At 41.9% G+C, this 18622-nt stretch overlaps 1 protein-coding gene and 1 pseudogene across 3 annotated transcripts in view; one reads left to right on the plus strand and one right to left on the minus strand.

Annotated features, from left to right (window-relative positions):
• The window catches only part of POLG2 (DNA polymerase gamma 2, accessory subunit), a 47407-nt gene that overhangs the window by 908 nt on the left and 27877 nt on the right, over positions 1 to 18622 (plus strand). For 2 of the 3 annotated variants that reach the window (XM_058431668.1, XM_058431669.1), the window contains exons 2-6: positions 3294 to 3420; positions 3543 to 3648; positions 5337 to 5510; positions 10703 to 10843; positions 13909 to 13989. In XM_058431668.1, the coding sequence (XP_058287651.1) occupies positions 3294 to 3420; positions 3543 to 3648; positions 5337 to 5510; positions 10703 to 10843; positions 13909 to 13989 (629 nt within the window). Of the gene's footprint in view, positions 1 to 3293; positions 3421 to 3542; positions 3649 to 5336; positions 5511 to 10702; positions 10844 to 13908; positions 13990 to 16811; positions 16913 to 18622 lie in introns of all 3 variants that reach the window. The other variant, XM_032139658.2, reaches the window with a different exon arrangement.
• Positions 4515 to 4843, minus strand: LOC116459287 (ATP synthase subunit f, mitochondrial-like; annotated as a pseudogene).

An 18622-nucleotide genomic window follows, 5' to 3' on the forward strand; every position in this document is an offset into this window, starting at 1 on the left:
ATTGCTGTTCCTTAAAGAATCTGTCCGAAGGACCTGGGAACGCTCTCAATTTCACGGGGCAACTTTTGAACATAGTGCTGTCATTTAGTGCAATGTAGTCTAAGTGCATAAGGAACTACAAAGACATTTTGAACTTAGATTTATTCTAAGTAGAAATGTTGAAATTATAATTCTGAAACTACTTTATGTATATCATAGGATAAATCAAGGCCGGGCGCAGTGGCTCACGCCTGTAATCCCAGCATTTTGGAAGGCAGGGGCGGGTGGATCACCTGAGGTCAGGAGTTCGAGACCAGCCTGGCCAACATGGTGAAACCCCGTCTCTACTAAAAAGACAAAAATTAGCCGGCCGTGACGGCGAGCGCCTGTAATCCCAGCTGCTTGGGAGGCTGAGGCAGGAGGATCGCTTGAACCCAGGAGGCAGAGGTTGCAGTGAGCCGAGATCACGCCACTGCACTCCAGCTTGGGTGACAAGAGCAAAACTCCGTCTCAAAAAAAAAAAAAAAATTAAAATAGTTGGGTTAGTTGTTATTAGGAACCAAGATTTTCATTGTAAAAGAAGAGATAATATGTAAAAGAAGGTACGTATAAACTAATGTTAAATATGGATTGGTAAATATGAATTGGTAAATTAAAATTGAATATGAGTAAATTAAAATTGAATATGGATCTCACTCTGTCACCCAGACTTGAATGCAGTGGTGTGATCATGGCTCACTGCAGCCTCGACCTCTGGGGCTCAAGTGAACCTCCCACCTCAAACCTCCCAAGTAGCTGGGACTACAGGCGCATGCCACCACACCCAGCTAATTTTTGTGTTTTTCGTAGAGATGAGGTTTTGCCATGTTGTCCAGCCTGGTCTTGAACTCCTGAGCTTAAGCAATCCGCCCATCTTGGCCCCCCAAAGTGCGGGGATTACAGGTGTGAGCCACAGTGCCCAGCCTCATGATTTTTTAAAAATATATTTCCTAACTTTCTTCATTGAAAGTTCCTAGAAGCAATGACTCTCAGTAGCAATGAGCACACCTAGTGCCCAGATCCTGGTTCCTTTTTTTTTTTTTTTTTTTTTTTTTTTTGAGACAGAGTCTCGCTCTGCTGCCCAGGCTGGAGTGCAGTGGCGCAGTCTCGGCTCACTGCAAGCTCCATCTCCCGGGTTCACGCCATTGTCCTGCCTCAGCCTCCCGAATAGCTGGGACTAGACAGACTACAGGTGCCTGCCACCACGCCTGGCTAATTTTTTGTATTTTTAGTAGAGACGAGGTTTCACCTTGTTAGCCAGGATGGTCTCGATCTCCTGACCTTGTGATCCGCCCGCCTCGGCCTCCCAAAGTGTTGGGATTACAGGTGTGAGCCACTGCGCCCGGCCTCCAGATCTTAGTTTCTAAGATGAACCAGTACTGGGAGAAATGGCTGATTCCAGGTCTGGAGTTAGGGAAAGTACAAGGTGAGTTTGAAACACTTTATGGTGCTAAAAAGCAAAGAATTGCTTGAATACTAATGGGTCATATAAAAAGGTCACAGATGCTGGCTTGAGGAGGGTTGTCACTGGCCACATCTAGGACAAATTGAACATTAAAATAAATATTAATGGTAATGGATCATAACACATTGACTAAAATCTAAGAGTCAATAGTATTAATCAAAAACAAATAATTGAGCCTAGAGGTCGGGGGCGGGGGGAAGAGGTAGAGAAAGCTTATGTTTTTATAGAAGCTATGGAATAAATGTAGAAGGAAAGATACATTAGAAAATTCACCATTTCATGATATTGCAATCCCCGATATCATTGATTCAAGCAACAGTCATCAATGGATTCTAAAATATTGGGTGAAATACTGTTGGGGAGCAGGATATTATTGGGGAGTGGATATTTACTACTTTACCAAGTAATCAAATTTGGTGTCACCAGTAGTGGAATAATTTGATAACATGTTCCTCATGTTATGATGCAATAAGATACACACATCTACTATGTAGTATTTTGCTAAAAATGATTAGCCGAAATTAAATCATAAGGAAACAATCGGACAAATCCCAAATGTGAGACAATCTATGACTAACCTGGACTCACATCAAAAGTCAGTGTCACTAATAGCAAAATTAAGGGGGAAAGGAGGCAGGGGAAATGTTCTAGATTCAAAGAGATGAAAGAAACCTACTCAGAATGCAGTATATGAGTCAACTGGAAAGAAAGAGAACAGTAAAAGATATTTGGGGTGAAAATTGGAACAAATAAAATATCTGCCATATGTTAGATTATATTGTGGTATTATGGTTAACTTTTTATGGTGTTATAATGGTATATAGGAAATATTTTTATTTTTAGAAGATGTATGCTGCAGTATTTGGGAGTGAACAAGAAAAAAATGTGGCAAAATGTTGATAATTGATGAATCTAGGTAAAGGGTATACAAGTGTTCATTGTATATGGATGTTTATTATTTTTTCAACTTTCTTATAGATTTGAAAATCTTCGTCGGGCGCGGTGGCTCACGCCTGTAATCCCAGCACTTTGGGAGGCCGAGGCGGGCAGATCATGAGGTCAGGAGATCAAGACCAACCTGGCTAACCTGGTGAAACCCCATCTCTACTAAAAATACAAAAAAAATTAGCTGGGTGTGGTGGCGGGCGCCTGTAGTCCCACCTACTCGGGAGGCTGAGGCAGGAGAATGGCGTGAACCCGGGAGGTGGAGGTTGCAATGAGCCGAGACCGTGCGACTGCACTCCAGCCTGGGCGACAGAGCAAGACTCCATCTCAAAAAAAAAAAAAAAGAAAGAAAATCTTCAAACTAAAAAGTCGGGGTGAAACTACCTAGAATTAAGTGGTGATCAATAAGATCTGTCTTTTTTTTTTTTTTTTTTTTTTTTTTTTTTTTTCTTTAAGACAGGGTCTCACTCTTGCCCAGGCTGGAGCACAGTGGCACCATCCCAGCTTACTGCAACCTCGGCCTCCCAGGCTAAAGTGATCCACCTCCCAGCTTTCCAAGTAGCTAGGACTACAAGGCACACACCACCATGCCTGGCTTATTTTTGTATATTTTTAGAGATGGGGTTTTGCTGTGTTGCGCAGTCTGGTCTCAGAACTCCTGAGCTCGAGCAGTCTGCCCACCTCGACCTCCCAAAGTGCTGGGATTATAGGGGTGAGCCACCAAGCTCGGCCAAGATCTGTCTTTATAGCTCCATGATATTTGTATTGCTGTGTTAACATTATTACTACTATTAATGTGTCTTTGACAAAAATGATTTGGGTTTGTGGACTAAATGTATACAATGATTGATTTATCTTTTGACAGGTGCCTTGGAACACTATGTTAATTGCCTGGATCTGGTAAACAAGAGGCTACCTTATGGCCTTGCTCAGATTGGAGTGTGTTTTCATCCTGTTTTTGACACTAAGCAGTTACCAAATGGTGTTAAAAGGTATAAAAAGTGGCAAATAACTTGACCTTGTATTTAAATAGTCAAAAACCAGTCATTTCCACTTGGGATAAATTATATAATTTTCACATAAGCTAACTTCCTGATATGTTTTATATCTAAAGAATTGGTGAGAAGACTGAAGCTTCATTAGTATGGTTTACTCCTGCGAGAACTTCAAACCAGTGGCTTGATTTCTGGTTACGTCATCGACTCCAGTGGTGGAGAAAGGTACTGCAATAATTACCTTTAATCTAATAGTTAATAGATAAATTGTCTTAATGTGTCAGTGGTAATTCTTCTGACATACAGGAAATTTTATTTGATGTATGTAGCTATTAATGTATTATACAAATAAGAAAACTCTTTGTAATGATTTTCATTGTTCTAGATTACAAAGTTACTTTGGTAAAAACATTTGTTGGGCTCAGATGTGTTTGTTAATTAGCCTTTCTGTATAAGGTAAAATTCAAAGCCCTCACCTAGCATTCCTGGCTGATGTAGAGTTTGACCCTTGACCATTGTCACAGCTTCAGCCTTTGCTACCTACCTCCATGAACTTTCCATATTAGTCAAAATGGCTCTGTAATTGATGATCAAGTTTTAGTACTCACTGAAAAAAAAAAAAGAGTTGAAGTAAGCATTTTTGTCTTGCCATGTGTTATGTTACCATTTTGCAACTCAAACATCCCCAAATACCCATTTAAACTGTATGAAATAATCACGAGTCATCAAGAACTTCACAGAAGGGTAAGAATGAGGACTATGTGATACTTTCTTCTTTATCCCACTTTAGTCGTGGTTAACTTCCCCTCTTCTTCATTGGCCATAAAAGGCTGGATAACATCAACAGTTTTTTCTCTGTAGTTCTTTCCTACTAAAAAACAATATTTTAAGCAATATACTCAGTATTTTCACTTTTTATTTTATTTTATTTTTGTTGTCTTTTTTTTTTTTTTCCACAAGTACCAGTCATCTTTTATTTGGAGGTTAATTCCCATTAGGATATGAAAGGATTCAGCAACAGTCGAGATTGTGTTCCTTATGGAGGGGCTCCAGCCAGGAAGGTTGCTGGGGGAATGCAGAGCGTGTCTTCTTCAGTGGTACTTGCGTAGCCGCTCGTGCTTGAGCTCCTTGTAGGAAAGGCAGTAGGTGAAGAGCATGTACCCTGCCAGCACATGGTAAACCCCGAGATGCTCCCCTTCTTCACGTTGATGTACTTGTTGTAGTACCAGTAGTAACCTCTTTGAAACGCTCCATCAAGGCCACTAGGGCTGAAGTCCCACATCAAGATCCGGCTTGGCAGCTCCCCTAGTTTGACCTCCAGAAGTTTCTTGTCGTTCACTGGTACAACTGACTCCATCTCGGTTTTTTTAGAGACATAGTCTCACTCTTTTGCCCGGGCTGGACTGCAGTTGCACAATCACCTCTCACTGCAACTTCTTTTATTATTTGTAGAGATGAAGTCTTGCTCTGTTACCCAGGTTGGTGTTGAAGTCCTAAGCTTAAGCAATCCCCCTGCCTCAGCATCCCAAATTGCTGGGATAACAGGCGTGAGCCACTGCGCCTGGCCAGTATTTTCACTTTTTAAAAATTAAATTTCAGCAACCTGTGGTCCCAGCTACTCTGAATCCTGAGGCAGGAGGATTGCTTGAGGCCAGCAGTAGGAGGCAGCAGTGAGCTATGATTGTACCCGTGACTAGCCACTGCAGTCTAACCTGGGCAACAGAACGAGACACGTCTCAAAAAAAAAAAATGTAAATTAGAATAAATTTTAAAATTCGTATTCGGGACTTGACTAGTTTCACATATTTGCTGAATAAAAAGTATCAGACAATTTAAATTCTTACAGATAATTATGGGAGTTAAATTAGCATTTATTTAAATATGTTAAGACAAACTTAAATTTTCTTTTCCAGTTTGCCATGAGTCCATCTAACTTCAGCAGCAGTGACTGCCAGGATGAAGAAGGCCGGAAAGGAAACAAACTTTACTACAATTTTCCCTGGGGAAAGGAGCTAATAGAAACCCTGTGGAACCTAGGAGATCATGAACTTTTACACATGTATCCTGGCAATGTGTCTAAATTACATGTATGTTTTACCTGGAGCTCCTATGTATTTTTTACCCAGATTCTCTATAATCATTTCCGAACCATTTGAGAATAAGGTGCAAACATGGTGTCTTAATACTTCATTGTGTATTTTTCAGATGCAGAGGCACTCACCTACATAACTACAATCCAACCATCAAAATCAGGAAATTAACAGTAATCCACTATTGTCACAGAGCCGTACAAATTGAACTGATTATCTCAATAATGGCCTTTATCGGTCCAAGATCTTATCTTTCATCTAGTTGTCATATGCCTTTACACTCCTTCAAATGAACAATTCCTCTTGTCTTGCATGACCTTCACATTTTTGAAGAGTACAGTCTAGTTAATCTATAGAATATGCCCTGGCTGGGATCTGTCTGCTGTTTCCACGTGATTTATGTATTTTTGTCGGGAGTACTACAGAAGTGGTAGTACTGAGAAGCTCTCTTCTCAGTGTGTCCTATGAGGAGTGTTACTGGTGATGTTAACTTTTATCATTTAGTTAAGATGGTGTCTACTAGATTTCTCCAGTGTAAAGCTAATAAATAGTTTGTACTTATTAATTAACGGCTAGGCACGGTGGCTCACACCTGTAATCCCAGCACTTTGGGAGGCCGAGGTGGGAGGATCATGAGGTCAAGAGATTGAGACCATCCTGGCCAATGTGGTGAAACCCCGTCTCTACTGAAAATACAAAAATTAGCTGGATGTGGTGGCTTGCCCTTATAGTCTCAGCTACTTGGGAGGCTGAGGCAGGAGAATCGCTTGAACCCGGGAGGTGGAGGTTGCAGTGAGCCAAGATCGTGCCACTGCACTCTAGCCTGGCGACAGAACGAGATGCTGTCTCAAAAACAAAACAAAAACAAAAAAATTAACTAGTAATTAATAAGTGTTGTGGGCAGATACTTTAAGATGATGCAGATAATTTCTTTGTCACCAAATTTTGCCTTACTGGTTGCAGCATCCATTGATGACTCTTGCCCAGATCAGTTATTAATGTGAGGTTTGCCAAATGGTGATTTTTTTTCTTTATTTGAGACGGGATCTCACTCTATCACTCAGGCTGAAACACAGTGGTGTGGTGATAGCTCACTGCAACCTCAAACTCTTGAGCTCAAGCAATCCTGCCTCAGCCTCCCAAGTAGCTAGGACTACAAGCATGTATCACCATGATCGACTAATGGTTTAATATTTGTAGAGAGGGGGTCTAGCTTTGTTGCCCGGGCTGGTCTCGAACTCCTGGGATGAAGCAATCCTCCTGCCTCAGCCTCCCAAAATGCTTGGATTATAAGAATGAGTCACCATGTTTGGCCATGTCACCAAATTTTGCCTTACTGATTGCAGCATCCCTTGATGATTCTTGCTCAAATCAGTTACTACGATGAGGTTTGCCAATGGTGTTTTTTTCCCCTTCCCTTTTTTTTTTTAAGAAAAAACAAATTCCATCATTCCTTCTAGATTTACTGGTCAGCAATGTACTGTAGAGCTTTTCCTTCTCCCCTATTTTTTTTTAAATTGGTATTTCACGGATTACTTTCTCAGAGGGTTACAGTGTGTTACTGTCATTATATATTTTGATGGTCAAATTGTCCTAGACTTGGCCAGTGTCCTTTTGACATATTTCCATCATTGTCTTGACGAGCGCTTCCTTACCTTTTGTAGCAATATATTGTTCCAGGATCATCAGTGAGCCAAGACTGTGCTACTGCACTCCAGCCTGTGCAACAGGATGAGACCATGTCTCCAAAAAAAAAAAGAAAAAATATATAGCAAAAACATAGGAGTTCATATATAATGAGTAGAAAGTAGATTAATTTTTATTTTTTGAGACAGCATCTCACTCTGTCGCCCAGGCTGGAGTGCAGTGTCGCAATTCCCAGGTTCAAGTGGTTCTTCTGCCTCAGCCTCCTGAGTAGCTGGGACTATAGGTGTGCGCCACCACGCCCGGTTAATTTTTGTGTTTTTAATAGAGACAGGGTTTCACCATATTGACCAGGCTGGAACTTTTAAATATGAATAACTAACGAAAAACTAGAAGGCTTAATTGGTGAATATTTTCCTTTAACTCCACCACCATCACACTTCATTTTGGGGTATTCAGCTCTCAAATGAAACTTACTGGTTAATTGTCATAGTTAAAGCACAGCTCAACTTTGTGACTAGGGATTTAAAGATGTGGCTATTAGTCTCTTATTTTGTTCTTTTCTTTGTTTCTTTTGTATGAAGAATGGGGTCTCACTATGTTGCCCAGTCTGGTCTTGAACTCCTGGGCTCAAGCTGTTCTCCTGCTTCTGCCTTTATGTAAGTGCTAAGATTACAGGTGTGAGCCACCATGCCCAGATTATTTTGTTCTTTTATTGGTATCGTTTTCACTAATGAAGAGTTTTCCTATTGCAGAAATTTTTCTCTTCCATGACATTGTTCCTTTTCTGTTTCCAGAGTTCACAAAATTATCCATCATTAGTTGAACACGTTATATTAAGTAGAATTTCTGTCATTTAGTATGCTTTCTTGAAATGTTTCTGAGACCATTTCTTTCTCTTTTTAAAATTATTTAATAGAGATGGGGTCTCTCTGTGTTGCTCAGGCTGGTCTTTAATTCCTGGGCTCAAGCGATCCTCCTGCCTCAGCCTCCCAAAGTGCTGGGATTATAGGTGTGAACCACTGCACCCAGCCTCTTAGGCCATTTTGTATCTGTTTTTAGTTGATTTTATAGTTAATGTCCAAATATATTTTTTAGAGAACAGTGAAGCAGACCAATAAAGGCTGAAGAACAGTTAGGATAGAAAAGAATTTATTCTGGATGGTGTGAGAAATCAGATATTGTTGGAAGAGTTGCCACCAGATATCCTGACATTGTTGGATATCCAATTTTCAAAAACTTAGAAAACATTAAACAATCGCCGGGCGCGGTGGCTCAAGCCTGTAATCCCAGCACTTTGGGAGGCCAAGGCGGGCGGATCACGAGGTCAGGAGATAGAGACCATCCTGGCTAACCTGGTGAAACCCCGTCTCTACTAAAAATACAAAAAATTAGCCGGGTGTGTTGGCGGGCGCCTGTAGTCCCAGCTACTCGGGAGGCTGAGGCAGGAGAATGGCGTGAACCCGGGAGGCGGAGCTTGCAGTGAGCCGAGATCACGCCACTGCACTCCAGCCTGGGGGACAGAGCAAGACTCCATCTCAAAAAAACAAAACAAAACATTAAACAATCTTTTTTGTTTGTTTTAAATAGGGATGGGATCTTGCCATGTTGCTCAGGCTAGTCTCAAACTCCTGGGCTCAAGTGATCCTCCTGCCCTGGTCTCCCAAAGTGCTAGGATTACAGGAGTGAGTCACTGTGCCCAGCCTAAAGCATTCTTCATAAAGATTCAGATTTAGATTTTGTTTGATTCAAATCGCACCACAGAATCTTTCAATACTTGAGTTTGTCTTTTTTTTTTTTTTTTTTTTTTGAGATGGTGTCTCACTCTGTCACCCAGGCTGGAGTGTAGTGGCACAATGTCTGCTCACTGCAGCCTCCACCTCCTGGGTTCAAGTGATTCTCATGCCTCAGCCTGCCGAGTAGCTGGGATTACAAGCATGCACCACCACGCCCAGCTAATTTTTGTCTTTTTAGTAGAGATGGGGTTTCACCATGTTGGCCAGGCTGGTCTCGAACTCCTGAACTCAAGTGATTCATCCACCGTGGCCTCCCAATGTGCTGGGATTACAGGCATGAGCCACTGCTCCCAGCCCAGTTTATCTTATTAACTATCAGTTCTATAACTGTGAAATACAGCTGGTAGAATAGAGTCCCAGGTATCAGAAAGTTTACTGCCTTTGAGGGCAAATTCTTGTGAATCTTTAAAGTATCATATGCAATTCAAATAGGTTTAAAATGTCAGTACATACATGTATCAATGAAGACTGTGATTGATCATGAATAATTAACAAGCTGAGGATTTAAATTTGTGGGGTTTTCTCTTTTTCTTTTTTTGTTCTGTGACTCTAGCCAAAGGTGGTTATTTAAGTATTTTTAAAAATTACGTGAATATCCAGGTGAACAATGATTTACAAAAAAAGAAAGAAGAAAGTGGAACTGTTTTTATCCAAAACTTTAAAAATTCTAGGATTGAAATTTTTAAGAAATTTGAAATGATTCCTCTTCAGTTTAGAGGAGAAGTAAGTCTGTTTATCAATACTTAATTCATATCATGTACTATGATGTAGTTTGTTTTCATAATTATGGCTTTAATGCAAAAAGTAAGTTTTTAAAAGATTTTTTTTTTATGAAAATAACTTTACATTTCAGAAAATTATACTCCAAACCCCTTTCCCTAAAGCACACCATTTTTTTCCCTAAGGCCTCTTCTGAATAATCAGCAAACAATTTTTATTTAAAAGTGTTACCTTTCTAGGCCGGGCACAGTGGCTCACGCCTGTAATCCCAGCACTTTGGGAGGCTGAGGTGGGCAGATCACCTGAGGTGAGGAGTTTGAGAACAACCTGGCCAACATGGTGAAACCCCGTCTCTACTAAAAATAGGAAAAAATTAGCCAGACGTGGTGGTGCGCGCCTGTAGTCCTAGCTACTCAGGAGACTGAGGCAAGAGAATCACTTGAACCCGAGTGGCAGAGGTTGGCAGTGAGGCGAGATCGCACCATTGCGCTCCAGCCTGGGTGACAGAGCGAGACTCTGTCTCCAAAAAAAAAAAAAAAAGTGTTACCTTTCTGAATACTAACTCTCAGCTCGGAAGCATAAAAAAAATAGTCTGTAGGGCTATTGAAAAAATTGATGCCTGGGTCCCACTCCAGTTGAGTTCGTTCAGAATCTCTGGGATAGAGTCCAACCAAGCACCGTAGTTTTAAAATTCACATTTGGGCCTCGCTCATGAAACACTGAGCTCACTGAGAGCAGAGAATGCATCTTTATCGCCTTCATGGGCCCAGTGCCTACCACAGGCCTGGTACAGAGTGGGTGCTTTGTAAAGTAAAACTTTACTTTCATATTCTGATTGTGTAAGTCTAAAATATGTAATCGGGAGGCTGAGGCAGGAGAATCACTTGAACCTGGGAGGCAGAGGTCGCAGTGAGCTGAGATCATGCCACTGCACTCCAGCCTGGCCAGGTGACAGAGTGAGACTCTATCTCAAAAACAAACGAAAAAAGTTCTGTGAAATGATTATTTTTCTTCTGTTTTTCTGTGAAGGGCCGAGATGGACGAAAAAATGTGGTTCCTTGTGTTCTGTCTGTAAATGGGGACCTAGACCGAGGCATGCTAGCCTACCTCTATGATTCTCTCCAGCTGACGGAGAACTCCTTTACAAGAAAGAAAAATCTTCACAGAAAGGTGCTGTTGATATTTCAGAGATAGACTTGGGAAAGTAAAAATATGGGTTTGTTTTTTTTTTCTTAATGTTAGTGTGCTTGGTTTCTAACATAAACTCTGAATAATAAATTTAGTGCATGTAGTCTAAGTATTTTTCAGTTTTTTTAGAATCTGGCCACAGGAATAAGAATCAGATTCTCACAGAATACAATAAGGCATACCTAATAAGTAATCCCAAAGGCATTTCTGTTTAATTGTGAACAGACAGCTGTCTCTATGACTCCTAGCCCCTGAACCTTTCCACTGGGGGCTTCCATTTGTATCAGAAGCTGAAGCATTGGTACATAGGAGGAAGAAAGATCTGGATCAGGGAGACCTGTACTATTGACCTCCCTGCCCCAGGTATCTGGCTTCTGGTCGTGTGCCACATGGCTGGTTCCTGGATCAGAGGAGCTAGATGTGGGCCTGGAAAGGCTGATTTTAGTGCGTGAACATGCGCTTGGAGCATGTTTATGGGTCAAAGAAAATCGAGAGGAGAAGTTGAAGTTATTAGGAGAGAAAAGAAATGATTAATGGGGCAAGATGAAGGAAACAGGAGGGGTCAGGATGGGATCAGGAGCCCAAGTAGAAGAATGTGTCTTGAAAAGGAGATATTTGAAACAGGGAAGAAAAAAAGGATAGTGAGATATAAAGAGGCTACTGGGCTTTTTGGCCTTTGAAGGACATTTTACTGATACCCTCTATTTTCTCAGGGAGTTAGGAGGCACTATTAGTTTAAATGTGGAAGAGTGGGGGTTTAAATGGCACAAGTGGGGAATAGTCATATACCCTTTGAACATAAAAGGAAGCTGCCCCAAATCAAAAGTTTTAACAAGTAATGTTGAGTGTTCAGCTGGGATTGGGAACCATGAGTTTGTAGGAAACCACTCTGCTTAGTTAAGTGATTTATTATGCAGTGTTCATTTAACCTGCTATAGCCATAGAGAAGTCTGATTATAGAATTGTTCTGGGGAATGGGGTTTATAAATGGTGTGTAGCTAGCAAAGAAAGGAATCCTTTCTTTTTCTTACACTCCACTTCCAAACCATCAGCAAATCCTGTTTGACTCTAACTTCAAAACATATCCTGAGTCTGACCACTTCCTAGCCTGTCTACTGCTACCACCCTGCTATAAGCCACCGCCACCCCTCCTCCCCAGATAGAGTGGCCCTGTTAAAAGGTGCATGTTGTGTTGCTCTTCTGCTCAGAACACTTCAGGAAAGCTTCTCATCTCACTCAGGAAAAACTGAAGCCCTCTTTTTGATCTGCTATTCTCCACCTCACTCAGTCTGCTCCAGCAGCACTGACCTTGCTATTTCTAGAACATGCCGGAGATGCTACCAGCTCAGAGCCCTGTCATTTGTTTTCCCCATTGCCTAGAGTGCTCTTTCTCCATCATCCACGTCTTGTCCCCCCACCTCCTTTCGAGTGTTTTCTCAAGTGTCACCATAGGGAGAGGACCTTCTCTGACGACCTTAAAGTTGCTGAAAACCTCCCCCAGCCTGCCCCTTGCCAGCATGTTCCATCTTCTTCCTTTTTTAGCACCTACCACCTTCACATATATTATTTACTTATTTTTATTGTGTCTCTCCCTGCCACGAGAGACAGAGATTTTTGCCCCTAGCACCTGGAACTGTTCCTGGTATCAGAGGTATTAAAATGTTTGTTGGATGGATTAATGAATGAGAAGAGCAGCCTGGGCTGAATGGCTCATGCCTATAATCCCAGCACATTGGGAAGCCAAGTTGGGTGGATCGTTCAGGTCAGGAGTTCGAGACCAGTCTGTCTGGGCAACATGGCAAAACTTCGTCTCTACAAAAAAATACTAAAACTAGCTGGGCGTGGTGGCGTGCACCTGTAGTCCCTGCTACTTAGGAGGCTGAAGTGGGAGGATGGCTTGAGCCCAGAGGCGGGGGTTGCAGTGAGGCAGTGAGTGGAGCATTCTAGCCTGGGCAACACAGCCAGACCCTGTCTCCAAAACAAAACAAAACAAAAAAGCAAATTTCATTTAAAATTTTTTTAATTCAAAAAAAAATATATAAGGCTGGGCACAGTGGCTCATGCTTGTAATCCCAGCACTTTGGGAGGCCAAGGCGGGTGGATCACGAGGTCAGGAGATCGAGACCACGGTTAAACCCCGTCTCTACTAAAAATACAAAAAAATTAGCTGGGCGTGGTGACGGGCGCCTGTAGTCCCAGCTACTCGGAGAGGCTGAGGCAGGAGAATGGCGTGAACCCGGGAGGCGGAGCTTGCAGTGAGCCGAGATTGCGCCACTGCACTCCAGCCTGGGCGACAGAGTGACGCTCTGTCGCCCAGGCTGGAGAAAAAAAAAAAAAAGATATATATATATATATATATATAAAGAGCAGTAGGTTTTGACAAGAGAGAGAAAGTTGAAATAGTAAGCCATGTGGCCCAGGCTGGTAGGGTCCAAAATGCTTGGAAGAAGCATTTTGACTGAGGGAGTTGTCAGAAAATGGGAGGGTCTCAAGTTAATTTCTTTGGGTTTTTTTTGTTTGTTTTGTTTTGTTTTTGAGACAGGATCTCACTCTGTCGCCCAGACTGGAGTGCAGTGGCACGATCTTGGCTCACTGCAGCCTTGACCTCCCGGGTCAAGCATTCTTCCCACCTCAGCCGCCTGAGTAGCTGGGACTACAGGCATGCGCCACACCCAGCTAATTTCTTTTGTAATTTTTTGGTAGAAGTTTTCACCGTGTTGCCCAGGCTGGTCTCGAACTCCTGAGCTCAAGGAATCCACCTGCCTCAGCCTCCCAAAGTGCTGGAATTACAGGCGTGCACCACCATGCCTGGCCAAATTAATTTCTTTCTGCCAAACATCTAAGTGGAGAAATCTGGGGGGGCAGCTGAATATGTTACTACGTGGTTTTTTTGTGACCTCAGCTAACTTCTATTTTCACACAGAAAATTGTAACTGTTAAGAAACTGTTTGTTAATACTTGTGTTATATTTAAACTTGTGTTATATTTAAACAAACTATGCTTTTTCCCCTTTCCTGTCTTCTCCTTCCCCCATTTAATTGCCTTAGGTACTTAAACTTCACCCTTGTTTAGCCCCTATTAAGGTTGCTTTGGATGTAGGAAGAGGCCCCACATTGGAACTAAGACAGGTGAGTTAAATGAGTTTAAATGTCATGATTTTAATTACAGGTTGAGTATTATCCAAAACGCTTTGGACCAGGACCGTTTTGGATCTCGGATTTTTTTGGTATATTTGCATCTCTAATCCAAAAATCCAAAATCTTAAATGTTCTGGTGAGCATTTCCTTTGAACTCAAGGTTTCAGGTTTTGGAGCATTTTGGATTTTGGATTTTCTGATTAGGGATGCTCAACCTAACCCTTACTCTAAGTAAACTTGATAGCTTGCCATTTAAAATTTTATTTTGGCCGGGCGCAGTGGCTCACGCTTGTAATCCCAGCACTTTGGGAGGCCGAGGCGGGCGGATCACGAGGTCAGGAGATTGAGATCACGGTGAAACCCCATCTCTACTAAAAATACAAAAAAAAATTAGCCGGGCATGGTGGCGGGCGCCTATAGTCCCAGCTACTCGGAGAGGCTGAGGCAAGAGAATGGCGTGAACCTGGGAGGCGGAGCTTGCAGTGAGCCGAGATTGCGCCACTGCACTCCAGCCTGGGCGACAGAGCAAGACTCCATCTCAAAAAAAAAAAAAAATTTTATTTTGATTCATTTGCTTTTTAAAATGTTTTAGGTCGGGCGCGGTGGCTCACGCCTGTAATCCCAGCACTTCGGGAGGCCGAAGCAGGTGGATCACGAGGTCAAGAGATCGAGACCATCCTGGCCAATATGGTGAAACCCCATCTACTAAAAATACAAAAATTAGCTGGGCATGGTGGCACATGCCTCTAGTCCCAGCTACTCAGGAGGCTAAGGCTGGACGATCACTTGAACCTAGGAGGCAGAAGTTGCAGTGAGCTGAGATCATGCCACTGCACTCCAGCCTGGGCCGACAGAGAGGCTCCGTCTCAAAAAAAAAAAAGTTTTAATTTGCCTGGCCAATATGGCAAAACCTGGTCTCTACTAAAAATACAAAAATTAGCTGGGCATAATGGTGTGTGCCTGTAATTCCAGCTATTCAGGAGGCTGAGGCACAAGAATCACTTGAACCCGGGAGGTGGAGGTTGCGGTGAGCCGAGATCACGCCACTGCACTCCAGCCTGGGTGACAGAGCAAGACCCTGTTTCAGGAAAAAGAAAAAAAAAAAGCTTTAATTAAATAATGAACTGTGGGTAAGTACTATGATTATATATAATTTTGAAGTGTGTTAAAGAAGCTGAATACAATTCAGTGGGTTTGCTGTTCATGCCCATTCATAGTTTCATTTATTTAGTGAGTGAGTAGACATAGTAATTAAAGTATTTGTACACACATTAGTGAATTATTTCTTTCCTCTTTGAACTTTTTATGTTTTTATTTATTTTCTTTGAGATGGAGTCTTGCTCTATCACCCAGGCTGGAGTGCAGTGGCACAATCTCGGCTCACTGCAACCTCTGCCTCCCAGGTTCAAGCAATTCTGCCTCAGCCCTCCCTAGTAGATGGGATTACAGGTACACACCACCACACCTGGCTAATTTTTTAGTATTTTTAGTAGAGACAGGGTTTCACCATGTTGGCCAGGCTGGTCTCGAACTCCTGACCTCAAGTGATCCGCCCACCTCAGCCTCCCAACGTGCTGGGATTACAGGCGTGAGCCACCGTGCCGTAGCCTTTCCCCTTTGAACTTACACTTTTGATAACTGACTATATTCAGATATTCTAGATCTATAATTTTATTTTGATTTTTCTAATTTGTTCTAATGATTAAATACTCTTAAGAAAGGCCAAGGGGGATGGCTTTCATTTCGTTCCAGAGACTCCTTCAGCAGTCGTCATTTCTGTCTGGGTGATTGAGACCCAGCCCAGACCTGAATGCGGAAAGTAAAAAGATTTAAAGACTTTGAGAGTCCCCCAGCTTTCTGACCCTGGCTTCTGTGGAGAGGTCTGGGAAGATGGGAGAGAGTGAACTCAAAGAAGGAGAAGATAATGGCTTATGTCCCACATTTTCTCCCAGAGTATGGCAGCCTCCCTAATACCCTTATAGCTAGGAAGCTCCTAGGATGCTGTAGCTCAGTCACCATTTAGTAATGTTGGGAGAGATTTTTGGTTGTCATAAGAGTGGGAGGGTGCTGCGGGCCTTTCCTGGAGGCCAGGAATGCTGCTAAACACCCTGGGTCAGCAGTGCCAGGGTGAGGAACCCTGCTCTGCACTGTTGGTGTTAGACTGTTAAGGGGGTTTTAAATTTTGTTTTGTTTTGTTTTGCTTGCCTATTGCTTGTTAAGAAAACAGTAAAGTTTACTATGTCATTTATTCATCATTACTTCTGTATTTCCAGTCAAGCTTTTGTCTCCAGCATTCCAGTGAAATTGGTCGATCAGTCTCTTCTTGAAACATTTTCCGTGGTTGGCTTCTGGAGTACCACTCTCCTTTTCCTCATCCTTTTTCTTTCCTGGCTCTTCTGCCTGTTCCTGACTTGGTGGTATAACCTAGAGCTCAAGTCTCACCTCTCAGATGAGGGCTCTGAGTTCATACAGCCCTTTGGATCTCCTGGTTTTTTTCTGACAGAATCTGTTTTGATTTTGTTTGTGTTTTGAATGATACTAAGGGTAATAAAAATTCTTATTTGGTATACAAATTTCTCAGAAGATTGGCATTTAGTACTCAGCTTTTCTATGCTTAATTACTTCATTTTCAGAAGAAGTATACGATTTATAAAGTATATGATATGGAAGTTATAAACATTAACATCACATAATTAAAGAAACATACCCATTTTAGAGATTGAAGAGGGTGATTTGTGGCTTCACAAAAACAGAATAATCACTCTAGCTACCATTATTTTTTTCATATTTGAAGTTTTTCTATTTCTTTCTAGGTTTGTCAAGGGCTATTTAATGAGTTACTAGAAAATGGGATTTCTGTGTGGCCTGGTTATTTGGAAACTGTGCAGTCCTCACTGGAACAACTTTATTCAAAGTAAGAATTGTATTTTCATTAAAGAGTTATTTATTCAAGAGTTTTTGATTATGTTTATGAATTGCAGAAACAAATCTCTTCTAAATTTATATATAAAATATAATTTTAAATTATTCCTCAGTTTCCCTTTTACAGAACTATGTGTACTTCGTTAATTGCTTCAGCAGGGAACAGTATTCAGCAAGTATGTTTGAGCACATGCTATGTGCAGTTCCAAGACTTAATGTCATGAAGTATGTATACATCAGCTTATCCACTTATGGATGAAAGTATGTATGTAGAGAGCATGTGTTGAATCAAGACTGAAGGAATATGAGTGGAATGCCTTTCTTTGCTGGCATTGTGGTCCATTCTGAGACTGAGTGAAAGGGAATTCTATTCTGGAGGGATAGTCTGTTCTAGTCTTCTAAGGGATTGGCACCTCTGTTCACCCAATTGCTCAAGACAGAGAAACTGGCTATCATCCTTAACTCCTCCCTCTTCCTTATTCTCCACATCCAGTCTATCACCAAATGCTGTCAGCTTGCTTCCTAAATGTATCTCAAATCCATCTCTGTCTTCGCTGCCACTACCCAAGTTAGAGTCACCAATATCTCTTGCCTGGATTATTGAAATCATCTCCTAATTGAGCTCTCTGTGTCTAGTCTCACTCCATGCTGTTTCATTAATTGTTGTTTTTAAATAAAGTAATCCATTCTTGTTATTTTTTTTTAAGTTTTTTGTGTTGAATATGTATCTTTTGGGTGAAAAGTTGTGAAGCATTGTGTTTTGATCTTCAGTTCTCTGAAAATTTGTTAAAATACACTTTCCAGGCCAGGCACAGTGGCTCACACCTGTAATCCCAGCACTTTGGGAGGTCGAGGCGGGCGGATCACCTGAGGTCAGGAGTTCAAGACCAGCCTGGCCAACATAGCAAAACCCCGTCTCTACTAAAAATACAAAAAATTACCTGACCATGGTGGCTTGTGCCTGTAGTCCTAGCTACTTGGGAGGCTGAGGCAGGAGAATCGCTTGAACCCAGGAGGCAGAGGTTGCAGTGAGCTGAGATCAAGCCACCGCACTCCAGCCTGGGCGACAGAGCAAGACTGCTTCTCAAAAAAAAAACAAAAAAAACACCTTTCAGATGATGTCCAGAGAAAAGTAGTTTTCTATAATTAGAGCATCTAATGGTTTTATTATGTGTAAAATGAAGGGGCAGCACTTGAACTTTCTTGTCCTCTCAGGTTCTAAAATCTTATCCTTTGAGCCATGTGGACATTATCAAGTTGCAGTTGTTCTTTATGTGGTAAAGGTTTTATTGTCCCAGGATATTTTTATGAAAATATTATTAAACACGTACTGTGTTTTATGCACTTTGATATAGTGGTGAACAAGATAGAAAAATGTACTATTCTTTTTTTTTTTTTTTAAGACAGAATCTTGCACTGTTGCCTGGGCTGGTGCAATGGTGTGATCTCGGCTCACCGTAACCTCTGCCTCCCGGGTTCAAGCGATTCTCCTGCCCCAGCCTCCTGAGTAGCTGGGATTAGAGGCGCCTGCCACCACACCCAGCTAATTTTTTGTAGTTTTGGTAGAGATGGGGTTTCATTATGTTGGCCAGGCTGGTCTCAAACTCCTGACCTCGTGATCCGCCCGCCTCAGCCTCCCAAAGTGCTGGGATTACAGGCATGAGCCACCGCGCCCAGCCATACTATTCTTGTTAAGCTTATA

This window comes from Hylobates moloch, unplaced genomic scaffold, assembly GCF_009828535.3.
Source record: "Hylobates moloch isolate HMO894 unplaced genomic scaffold, HMol_V3 SCAFFOLD_19, whole genome shotgun sequence".
Taxonomy (NCBI): domain Eukaryota; kingdom Metazoa; phylum Chordata; class Mammalia; order Primates; family Hylobatidae; genus Hylobates; species Hylobates moloch.